The 12,595-nt window shown below is 40.1% G+C and overlaps 1 protein-coding gene across 5 annotated transcripts in view; it reads right to left on the bottom strand.

Moving 5' to 3' along the window:
* The window catches only part of trappc9 (trafficking protein particle complex subunit 9), a 238,906-nt gene that overhangs the window by 66,574 nt on the left and 159,737 nt on the right, over positions 1-12,595 (bottom strand). For all 5 annotated transcript variants that reach the window (XM_086279548.1, XM_086279549.1, XM_086279545.1 and 2 more), the window contains one exon: positions 8,551-8,704. In XM_086279548.1, coding sequence (XP_086135674.1) covers positions 8,551-8,704 — 154 coding nt within the window. The remainder of the gene's footprint in view (positions 1-8,550; positions 8,705-12,595) is intronic.

The following is a 12,595-nucleotide window of genomic DNA, read 5'->3' as shown; positions in this document are numbered from 1 at the left end:
AAAGTTTAAGTATAAACCAGGAAATTGAAAAGAAAAAAGGCAATAAAAGTGCTTGATAAAATCAAAATAGCAGGCTCCCTGTTAGTTGGAGCCATTCTCTAAACCTAAGTCTTGTGGTGGTACATGTGCATACTGAATACTTTAACAACAATACTAGAACCCATATAAACCATCCATGTCCATGACCCATAAAATATGCACTTTTTCAATAGTTTCTGACACGTTTAAAGTTTCATGAGTTTTCAAGAATGATTCATTTGTATAAAGAACATTAAAAGAAGCAGGGTTTCGTACGAGGCAAGTGCATGGACACTTAGGAAAATAATCATCTATAACATCATTAATTGAATTTTATCATTGGAGTTTTGATTAGATGGCGAAAAAGCTATAAACACAAGACAATTCTGATAGATTACAGCAAGTCACAACCATTTAAATTAAGCTTTATATCTTCCGCACAAAAGTGGAAACAAACATTAGCCTGTGGTTACACGTATGAGGAGTGTTTGCAGAGTGTCTGCTCTCACGTCTCTCTGTAGCCACTTTTATTGATAACAATAGAAAAAAGTGTGAAGCTGGTAGTCTGATTAGCAATGATGGCTGACTTATGTAAGGAATAACATGTCAGCTTTCGGAAAATACCAACCTGGGCTGAACCATGATTTTAATTTGTTTATATCTTGCTTCTTGCTAACATTCCAAAATTGTGGGTGTAACAAAATGAGATGCTCTAGAGGTCAGGTGTCGAAGTCCAGGCCTCGAGGGTCGGTGTCCTGCAGGTTGTGTCCTTGATCCAACACAGCTCATTTAAATGGCTAAATTACCCCCTCAACATGTCTTGAAGTTCTCCTGAGGCCTGGTAATGATTTAGTCATTTGATTCAGGTGTGTTGACCCAGGGTGAGATATAAAACCTAAAGGGGACACCGGCCCTCGAGGCCTGGAGTTTGACACCCCAGAAATTGAATGCTGGATATTTGTAATGTCTGCAGCTTGGGTCTTGGGTTTTCTAAGGAGATTTGGTTTTCTGAAATAGGTCTGAAGCACCGATAACACATTTGCGTGAAAATTAAGAATGATTAATTTATTTGTGTTAGGTGACACAAAGAGGGGAAAAACATTAATGAAAACAAACACTGAGTCCTAGATATGAACACGAGAAAGGTTGATGGGGTCTAAAGTACTTTTTTAATTCAAATAAATTCAGTTTTAATTATCTAGTGCGAAATCACAAAAGATCCTACAATAACGGGACGAAAACCTCAGAATCAGATTGCCCCCCTATGAGGAAACACGTGGCGACAGTGGGGAGGAAAAACTCCCTTCTAACAGGAAGAAACCTCTAGCAGAACCAGGTTCATGGCGGGGCAGCCACGACGGGACATAAGACACGTAGAAAAGTTCATTGTGCACGTAAGAAATACAGTGTTTTAAATCTTTTCTCTATGCCAACACTCAACACTGAGTGCCTCTCTGTGACAGTTTTTCTGTCTACATACAATATTTCCACAGTAGTACTCTGACAGGCCATTTGCCTGCTCCCTATACTAACACTAAGTTCAGAGCACGAGGCCACACGCTTTCATTTCTCTCGTCCTTTCTTATTTTTCCTTATATGAATTTTTATTTTTCTCCCATTCAGATTCTTTCCGCCAGCTTCTAGTTATCTTTAATGTCGAATAAACTGCAAAGTCAATCATGGGGAAATGAGCAATTTAGTGGACGTTTTAACACAAACCCACAACCCTCTGAGGCTTTCAACAATGACGAATCCCCTTTTAAAATGCTCTTAATGGTAATTATAGGCCAATACTGTAGTCCTTTTGTGTACCTTTTGTTCCCACAAGTGTGTAACAGGTTTACTACTGTAGAGAGGAAAGTCTGATTAAAATGCAGGAAAATGATCTTACTTCAGTTTAGATCCTATATACTGAAGAAACCCAAGCAGCAGCTGAGTGGATCTGTTAGTCATTTGGATTACAGTACAAACCTATGTAGATCAGCGGTTTGCTCATTGACCAAAACTGCTTAAACTTCCCCACTATATTATTAAAGAGCCAACACAGCTGCTTCTGTAGATACACTAAATATGTGGATGGATGCACGCGGCTGATATTACACAAACATCCTCGAATAACTACCAAAGCAGTCAAAAAACAGACATTATTTGCTGGTAACAGCACTGAAGACAGATCCATCATGTTATGTTTATGTTTTGCATTCATCTAGAAGTCAAAGGTGAACGGGGAGCAATGTTTTTATAACGATCACAGGGAAGGCTATCAATGTATGAATACTGCATCAAAACAAATACGTTTATCAGAGGGCAATTACCCAGATAATATGTGATGACAAGGACGCCGCTGATCATTTACACAGCTGACATTTGGAATAATGGGTGAGACGAGCAGCGCCTAGAGCACCAAACCTGTGTCTATTAACCTTTGAGAGAAAGTGCAGAATGCATGAAGAGGGTAAGAGAAAGAGAGAGTGAAGGCATCTATGGACAAAGCATACTGTGTGGAAAGGTGCGGCTACCTTTCTGTTGAATTGTCTGAGTCACGATGAATCACGTCACATCATCTGTATTCCAGAGAATAACGGTAAAGTGTCAGTGTTGCAGCTTTGATCACTCAAAGCCATGTAGAATTTCTATTTCAAGGCTTTGCTGGAATTGTTGGGTAACACGAGCTGCTAGCAGATATGGTCTGTTTTCAGGTGTACAACAGGGATGATACAGTAGTATAATGATCCGTATCCTGAGCCATGCTTGACTTTTTTTGGAAAATCTCAGTGGACCCTCATATAAGCTTTGAAATACATATATTATATAATATGGGCATGATTAATGCACAAAGAGTAGTCTCTGTAACAGCACTCTATTGTAAAGAGAGCGTAAACTTTCGCTACACTCATCCAACTTGCAGGAAGGATGTCATGTTCTGAATACAGATTTCAAGTGGATACTGGGTGAAGTGAACAGAATAAGTGAATATGTGTATGTAGGAATCCACATACACAAGGATCTCATCTGGACAACCAACTGCTCCAAGTTGGTCAAGAAGGCTCACCAGTGCCTCTTCTTCCTGAGGAAGAACCACCTGTCCTCAGACATCCTGGTGAACTTCTACCGCTGGACCATCGAGAGCATCCTGACCAACTGTATAACAGTCTGGTACGGGAGCTGCTCTGCCTCGGACCGGAAGGCGTTGCAGAGGGTCGTGAAAACTGCCCAGCGCATCGCCGGAGCACCACCGACATCTTTTCTGACTGTTTGTTCACTAACTTTTCTATTTGACTACGGTCAGTGTCACTACTGGTTGCATGAGGTGATACTTGGACATTATAGAGGTTGCACAGGTGCACAGTCCAACTCCTCAGGGATGGAACACCAATATGCGTCATTACCAGAAGGTTTGCTGTGTCTTGCAGCACAGTTTGAAGAGACTAAAGGAGATCAAGGAGACAGGCAGTTAGTCTAGGAGAACTGGAGAGGATTGTGGAAGGTCCTTAACCCATTGGGACGACCGGCATCTGCTCCTTTGTGCCAAGAGTAACTGCCAGAACCCTACAAAATGACTTCCAGGAGACCACTGGTGTGAATGTCTCAGACCAAACTCACTGCCCGGCACTGTGGAGCCTGATTGGCATTTGTGCTGTGCTTTTCACAGCTAAGAGCAGCTTCACCCTGAGCACATGTGATGGATTTGAAAGGGTCTGGAGAAGCTGTGGAGAACGTTATACAGCCTGTAACATCGTTCAGCAAGACTGCTTTGGTGGTAGGTCAGTGGTGGTCTGGGGAAGCATATCCATGGAGGGACACAGACACCACCACAGGCAGCAGCCCGACTGCCATGAAATCCTTGAACCAACTGTCAGACCGTATGCTAATGCAGTGGGTCCTGGGTTGGTCCTGGTGATCATCAATGCTGGCCTCATGTGCAAGAGTCTGCAGGCACTTCTAGGTGGATGAAGGAATTAATACCATGCCATCTCGGGCATTTTCTTTGGTCCATCCAATGCTGTCAGGTTGTGTCTCAGACTATCCAGGAGCTCAGTGATGCCCTGGTCTATAGCTGGGAGGATATCCCCAGGGACACCTGTCATCTCATTTGGAGCACTCAGGGTATCTCTGAATCAAACCCTCTGGAGATAATTTTCATTTCCATTAATGCTGTGGCATCCTTTCATTCCTAAAACATTACCCAGTCCATATCAGCACAGATTTTTAGAATTTTTTCCCCCCGCCGTAGAGATCTGTGTTCCTTGAATTCTTCTGAGCAGCGTATTTCAGAACTCGTATCCGGAGTGGCTTCCAAATTCACCTTTGATATTTTATATTCAGTATATTTGTGGGCACTAAACATCACATTCAACAGGCCATTTCAGAGAAAACTGGCGCTTGTGCGAATGATTAATATGCGTGTCAGCTGTCTATACTTATTGTCAACAGCCATTCACGGTTTGGTACTTTTCTATTTATTACCCAGATTAATTTGGATAGTTCTAAACAATTTAACATTTCTATTATGCAGTTGAAATAAAAAGGATTCCAGAGTGTTGCTTGGAAAATTGGTTCATCCTACTTTGAGCTGAAAGAGTGACTTTTCAGCTGTTAATTTGTGAATCTGTATTGTTCTGCTTTTAAGTAGCTTCTTATTGGATAAGCCCAGACAGTCCGGGAGACCTTCAGAGCTGAGCTTTGACTGATGAATTATACAAACAGCCTGCCTAAGCAGTTCAGCTGTGCAGTGAATTTAAAACTAGTCCTAAATTGCTCTGGTACAAGATGTATATTTCAAGTCAACATGAATATTGGCATTCTTTTTAACCAAGTTTTGAACTTCAAACTATGTTGAGTTAATAAATATTTCAAGAATTTAAGATATAGTAGCGACCAAAAATACAGAACATGTGAAATTTTACTTTTTCAAATAACTGTATGCGTACATCAAGTTTAATCAAAAGTTCAGAGAACAGGTCAATAATGAATTTTTAAGGCTTATCTGATAATTTCCCATTTAAAATCATCATTCCATGCACCTCTGGGCCATTTTTAGCTATTCTGCTATTAATAAATCATTTTACAGAAGAAGCAAAAAACCCTCTTGCACTTTGCTCCTACCCTCTGATACAGCACAATGCTGGGACGCAACATAATTCATGTGATTTCTACTGAATGTTATAACTAAGGTGACTCGGGACAAAAATCCACATTGACATTCTCACTCCGTTTACGGAGCAGAACCTGGTGAATGCCGAATAAAATGACGAGCATGCTCCTGCTCTGCATTCCTGATTGGAAACTATGGGCCCTTCAACTGAAAACTGCTTAGTCATTTTTGATCCTTCACACAATTTGAGGTCAGTTTTAAGCAGATGTTACAAAAGTTGGGGTCCACAGCAAAACATCAAAGTGCACAGTGCAAATGTCAGAGGGAGACTTTCAGGGAGTGATCAAAAAAAAAAAAGCAGCAGTGTTGGAATCCATGCGGACATTCAAGATTATCTTAAATGGAAAATCAACTAAGTTTCAATCAGATTAAGTGTTTGACTTTTATGAACCTCTGAACTTTTTTGCATACCTTATATGTATGTACTTTTTATTTTTTTACATGCATTTTAGTCAGATTGTATGTTGATATTAATTGATAGTAATTATTGATATAATCATAACTAATGACTACATATCCAGAGCTTTTTAAGCTCGCTATTGAGAGGGGAACTTCCACACTGTGCATTGAGAGATGACTCATGGACTTGGCTATGACCTCCTCAGGGGGAAGACACACACATAGCATTTGCTTTTTATCTCTTCCACTTCTCATGGCATCTGTACTGCGTGTGGCAGAATCACTCTCTGTGAATCAGTACCAAACACCATCAACAAGCTCATAAATTACAAATTAAAGTGACTGTTAGTTGCTCAAGGCCAAATAATTGTATCTAAGTGTGACATGCAGTGTAATCAGATTTTATAGTTCTCTATTTTTCATATTGTAAAAAGGAAAATCTACCCTGAAGCAGAATTTACATTGTGCTATTCTGACAAGTTTAGCGGCTGAGTCATTATCAACAAGGATGTGTTTCAGTGTGCAGAAAATCATAGGATCAAGGTTTGACTTGATGATATAATGTGGCATCTGTCGCATAGCCAGTTGAGTCGCTTGCACTGAATTAGTAACAGACTCTATACCAGTTCTACTGTACCCTAATGAGCCATTTTCAAACACAAGCCACCCATAATGAAGGTTAAAAGGGTAAAATGTCACATTTTTAATTTCTAGTTCAATTTCTCACTTGACAGCCCAGGTGTAGCTCATTTCCAATTAGATCAATACTGCAAAGCCTCTAAATCCTTTCCTTTGGCTTGTTCTTATAGGTCAATCTCCTGTTGACACCATCCTGACTAATATATCATACATGATACTATTCACAATTAAAAACAAAAAAAGAAACAACAATAGTAACATATGTTCAAACAGTCTGCTTCAGGGATTTTTTTTGTTGCAGTAAAGGGAATGCTGTTGGGAATATATTCATACGTCGCTTTCTTTCTTCATTCCTGCCTATAAGCCGCCAAAGTGCTGGGAGATAAACCAATGCATATGGTGACAGAAGTGTTTACGCCCTCATGAAAAAACAAAACAAAATACATACACACATGGAAAACAGCATTTTCAGCTCCCAGACTGGATTCCCCATTAACTGGTTACCATGCTCACTAACAATCAGTAGCTCTTAGATACGTGCATAGTACTGCCAACTACTGAGTGATGAGCTGATATAAGGCACTAAAGATAAATCCAGACTGACTGACTATATACTTCTCTCAAGCTCTGCTTCCCTATCGTGGCAGCAGAAAAGAACTGAAGATGTCTTAGCTGTAAGCAAAGGACACTGTAGGGGCTTTGCTTTAAGATATAAAGTGGCCATTGTTATAATTTTGTGCTATATTAATAAAACTGCATTGAACGGAATTGAAGTCCTGGCTGGATTCTGAATTTAAATAGTTTACAGAAATTTCTGTGCATGTAGATTTGCTTCTAATATGTGTAGTCTCACTACTAAGTTCTGGACTAAAATTTTCTTTTATTAGAACAGTCTTCCCAAAAAACATCTGCATTTGGATCGTCTTTGAGCAGAACATCTAAGAATCAGGAAATCAAGTACCAAGGTAGCAAAAGATGAGCAGTTGTCCAAATAGCTGTCTGTTGGCAAACAGCTCAAAAAGGTTTTCTACCTTTCGATAAAACTCAATTTTTCCACATAGAGAATTTAATATAGAATAGAACCCCTGACTTGGGGATACTCTATATCTGCTAAATCAAAAACATCTTCAACATGGAGAACGACAACAGATACGAAACACATGAGCCAAAACGTTAACCCCTCCTAACACACTCCTATCTGGTCTTTAAGTCTGACGTCATTAACCGTTTCCAGGTCCAAACTCCGCTTCAGGTCCCAAAGTCAAACGAACACTGCAGCATCACTGACAGTTACAAACTGTCTAAATTCTTTCATAGGTAATAAAATGATCAGTGTTGCTGCTCTACCAGGTGTAACATTTAACTTTAACATCCAGTCATCCATGAAAACAGAATTTATGATTTTTAACACTGTTAGAAGTTAGCAGGGAGTTAGCTCGCTAGTTTCCATCTATGACAGTTCAGGTTCTGACTGAGGGATTATTGAAAAATTAAAACATACAGCTCTGCTGTCACTTCCAACATAAATGAAGACAGAAAACTAAACAGCAGTGATGTTTGTAGGGTTACTGAAGTTTGACTAGCAGGAATATAACGATGTGCTAGCTACAGAGCTGTGTTTAGCATAATATAAACACAGTGAAGCTGATGAACGCCAACTTTTTCTGCTCAATGAAGTTAACTTGAGGGTTCAGGATGGTTAGGGACGAACGCAATCGCATGGCAGGACGCTGTAAACAGGCCGTCATCACTTAACAGCTGGATAAGCACTCTGGATGGTGGTTTCATGAAACAATGTTAGGCACAATCAGATCACTGCCAACCATTCCCGCTTGTGTTTTATCCACATGCTATACTCACACATTTTGAAAAACTACAAATGGAAACTTTTCTAATTAAATCTCGCAGAGTAGGTATGCTAATACAATGTCACTATCTTTAATGGACCGCAGACTAAGAGCTCTGGCAAAGTGTCTCATTTCACAATTCACAAATTTAATTTCACATTTATATTCCCACTTACTAATATATCACTTCACAGTGTCAGAGTAGCAAGCGCTCTGCCATAAGCGTCCCCATCTGCTAATGCGGGCAAAAAATGTTGCCTACTGGCCAGAAGGCCTCCAGATGAAGGGTCCAGATGTGCTCTAACACTGATCGAACCGATATCAACAAACAACAACAGTTAAAGGAATGCTGACAAAATCTGTTTGACCGTGATTATGGCCACGACTGTAGGGGATAAGTATTTACCAACTACGTCTATGGTCTTTGTAGTTCACATTAGGCCAATTCCCCTAAAGATGCTTTTATAGTACATGTAACCACTGAAAGGATATAATGCTCCAACAGATGCCCAGCTTGCTGTTGATCTGACAGCCTTGGGCATGCTGTCGCTCCTCCTCCAGCTGTTTGGGGTTACTGAAGCGGATACTTTCTTGGTCCGGCTGTGGCAGACTCTCAAAGTCAAACTTGTCCACCTGGATGGCCATCCTGGAACAGGAAATGGGAGAAGCACTTAGATGTACACTCGTACTTATGTAAGTTTTCACCTGCCAAAAGGAAAAGGTTTATGACTCTGGAAATAACCCTTACATAACTGTCATTTAAAACTTTGAAACTAAGTTAAAAAAAAGCATGAATGACATGAATTTTTATTGAGTTCAAATTACTCACAGCTGATATTTGAGCTACTGTTAAGCTTTGGAAATGACCAAATATTAAAAGTTAAAATAAAAAATAAAACAACAAAAATATAAAACATCAATATTTAGCAGGTTCTTGAGAGAATTTATGATTGCATTTTTATATACATATATTTGTATACAACAAAACTACTGAGAGACCTCAGTGTTAGCAGAGTACAGTAACAGTATGAGAAGTCTTGGAGTCATTCTGACCAGTATTCGTCTTTCTGTGTCCGCGTTAAACAAATATGGAGGACTACCTTCATTCATTTGCACAATATCACTAAAATTAGAAATATCCTGTCTCAGAATGATGCTGAAAAGCTAATTCATACAGTTATTACTTCTAAGATGGACGATTGTACTCAGTTATTATCAGGTTGTTCTAAAAGCTCCCTGGAAAGCCTTCAGCAAGATTACTGACCGGGACTAAAAACAGAGAACATATTTCCATGAGAGGTGGAAAGAGAAGAACTGCAGTAAAGCAGGTGGCCATTACACAAGTTTTACGAAAAGTGACACAAAAATCAGAATTTCCAGATCCAAACTTGTCATGAAATGCATACGCACACTGAACGTGTTGTGTTTTTGTAGCAAATTCTAAAAACGCACTGTGAAAATATCAATGCCAGAATCAAGCAATGATGAGCTGGATCTGATGTTTCTAAACAAGAAAAGGAAGCAACAGGGATTCTGTGTTAATCCAACTCTCACGAGAAGGCAGGACCAGGGAGAATTTCATAGTTTGACCCAGGAGATGAAGCTGTATCATGGTTGCTTTAATATATATATGATATGATATATTTCAGGATGTCAGTGGGGCAGTTTGAGCTGTTAGCAGATGTGGGACCAGATCTGAGGAGGCCATGAAATCCTTTCAGGGAGCCAACTTGTAGCAACATCTAGCTGTACGGAGGTAAAATTGTACTATTTTACTATTTACTACACGTGGGCGATCGTGGCTCAAGAGTTGGAAGTCTGCCTTGTAATCCGAAGGTTGCCGGTTCGAGCCCCGGCTCGGACAGTCTCTGTCGTTGTGTCCTTGGGCAAGACACTTCACCTACCGCCTACTGGTGTTGGCCAGAAGGGCCGATGGCGCGATATGGCAGCCTCGCTTCTGTCAGTCTGCCCCAGGGCAGCTGTGGCTACAACTGTAGCTTGCCTCCACCAGTGTGTGAATGTGTGTGTGAATGGGTGGATGACTGGGTGTGTAAAGCGCTTTGGGGTCCCTAGGGGAGACTAGTAAAAAGCGCTATACAAATACAGGCCATTTACCATTTACATGTCATTGTATACTACTGTATACAGCAGTACTTGAACTACAAGTGCACTTCTTGCCAAACACAGCAGTATACCAGCTCCATTAAGAATGGGTGAGTTGAAAAATATATTTAGCACACAAAATACATGCATGTATTTTATGTGTCTGGTGTGTAAAGGACTTAAGTCAGGAGTGGGAGAGAAATATGCAAGGCTGGTACAGGACTGGTACAGTAAATGGATGGAATGGACTGGTTCTTATGTTGCTCTTTTCTACTGTAGCTGAAGTGCTCTATGCAACATTCACCCATTCATACGCATAGGTGCATTTTATCCAACATTCACATACACATGGATGTAGTGAAGGAGGATGACGGCAGATGATTCGGTGTTGTGCCCCCTAGAGGGAACAGCTGAAAGAAGAAGACAGAAAGAGAAAGAAGAAGAGCAGGACTAACTGAGCAGAGGAGACTCCAATTCAAGTCCATGGAGCAACTAAAAAATTGATGTGTTCAGGGTTCAATGTTACTTTTTCTTAGATATAGTTCATACTGTAACTAGCTGTAACTACATTCAAACATTTAAAATTGTGATTATCCAATATTAACTATATACTTCATCAAATTACAGGACACATTTTCTCATTATCCCGCAACAGATCTCAGCAGAAAACCTTGCATACACCTCAGCATGATGGCAGCCAATGCAACCTGCCTTTGTGTGGTTTGGCCAGTGCTGAATTATTTATCTAGTCTGAGCAAACACCCTCAGGTGCAAGTTTCCTCGTCTATACTGTGGGTGTTTCTAAGTTATTTATTAACAAAAGTCAGGCTCATCTTTGCCCGAGGTTACCTCAAATGTCACATCCAGGATTCAGACTGTACTTGGAACAAACTAGACAGACCTTTCCTGCACGTGTGGAAAAAAAAGAAGAAGAAAATGACATACAAGACCACTTGAAATTACCTCTACATTATTCAGGACTTCTATTCAAAGAGGACTAGATCCATTGGATCCATTCTTTCCCTGCCTGCATACATTTCTGTAGAATTCAGAGTGAATTACATGTATCCTAGCACACCGATACTAACACACAATCATCAGGGATTTTTATAAGGCAGGCAAGAACAATCGCAATGAAGGGCTTTGAAACCTAGCATAAGGCTTACACCAGCTATGGGCGTGTGTTGCATTTTCTCTAACTTATGATTTGTCCTCAGAAAACCATGTAGATAGATAACAATTTTAAAAAGGAAGTTTTTATGCTTTTCCAGTTCATTTTTAGTAGCATTGTACGATTAAGTTCAAAATAATTCTTCTTTACATTATGCTTCATTCAACAAGTATATTATACTTTGTCAAATTCACTGTCTTAGGAAAACTATTTCACCTCACTTCCTTCCTTTATGCTAACCTTAGCATAAAGGACCTTCGATAGCCCCCAAAGACATATGGTTTGAATCACACATGAGTGGGGGCTTATGTGCTCACAGCCAGACCCTGTTTGCCTCAGTCACACAAACCTAGAGACTGGTTGGTGACTGCCTGGCAACCAGTGGTCGCTAGGGAAAAATGAACATTGCCTGACTGATAATGAGTGGTTATTGACAGTCATGTGAGCCAAGACACCAATCAGCGGCTCCCTGGTAACCATTCACTGCTGCACCAAAAACCTCATCGCAGTTGTTTTGGTCACAAGCAGCTTGCCACAGTCACCTGTAGTTTGTATGGAAGGCACATTTCTGCAACCAATTTCATCCAGTGACAACCAGCAACCACATGCCAACAGGTCATGGAATACTCAATGACATCATGCAGAGACATTTTGGTTGTTTAGAGCAGTTTAACGCCAGAGATTCTGGCTCAGAGGAGTTACTTCTACACACATCAGCCTAAAAATGTGTCCTTGTTTAAAATGAAGCCAAAATTATAACCGTATATGACAGAAAATATGAAAAAGAATAACAAGCATCTTTTGAGGAGCTTGTTACTTGTCTCTAAGGTCTATTAATTACAAACAAATGGAATGACGTGTGAGAGGGAGTCCCACTTGCTTGCCATCATCCATTGAGCAAGCACAGCTACAAGAAGTTCAATCAGCAGTTAGCAGCTACAAACATGTGTTTCTGTCAAGTGCTGATAGAGACATGACTGCATTTTTGTGGATGATGTTCCTCATCTGCTAGATGTTGTAATATGCAGATGTTTGGTTAAAATTGCCTGTTTTAGAGTGTTGCTAAACCGTGCAGCCACTTATTGCAACTTTTACCACGATACAATTGAATGCATTTTAAAGGGTTTTATGCATGCAGCCAGTGAAACTAGGTAATCCTTCGTCTTATTACAAAACTATTAAATTCCTTTTGCAATCTGAAACAAGAAAAAAAAAATTCTACAGCAGCACTTAACAGCAGACAAGAAATTTATTAGGCCTGTC

This window comes from Aulonocara sp. 'chitande type north' Nkhata Bay, linkage group LG22 (assembly GCF_057382095.1).
Source record: "Aulonocara sp. 'chitande type north' Nkhata Bay isolate Kocher_YH1m ecotype deep benthic linkage group LG22, A_spYH_male_GT1.1, whole genome shotgun sequence".
NCBI classification, from domain to species: Eukaryota; Metazoa; Chordata; class Actinopteri; order Cichliformes; family Cichlidae; genus Aulonocara; species Aulonocara sp. 'chitande type north' Nkhata Bay.
Note: the sequence above shows the minus strand (reverse complement) of the source record. Positions and strands in the feature narration are given on the sequence as shown.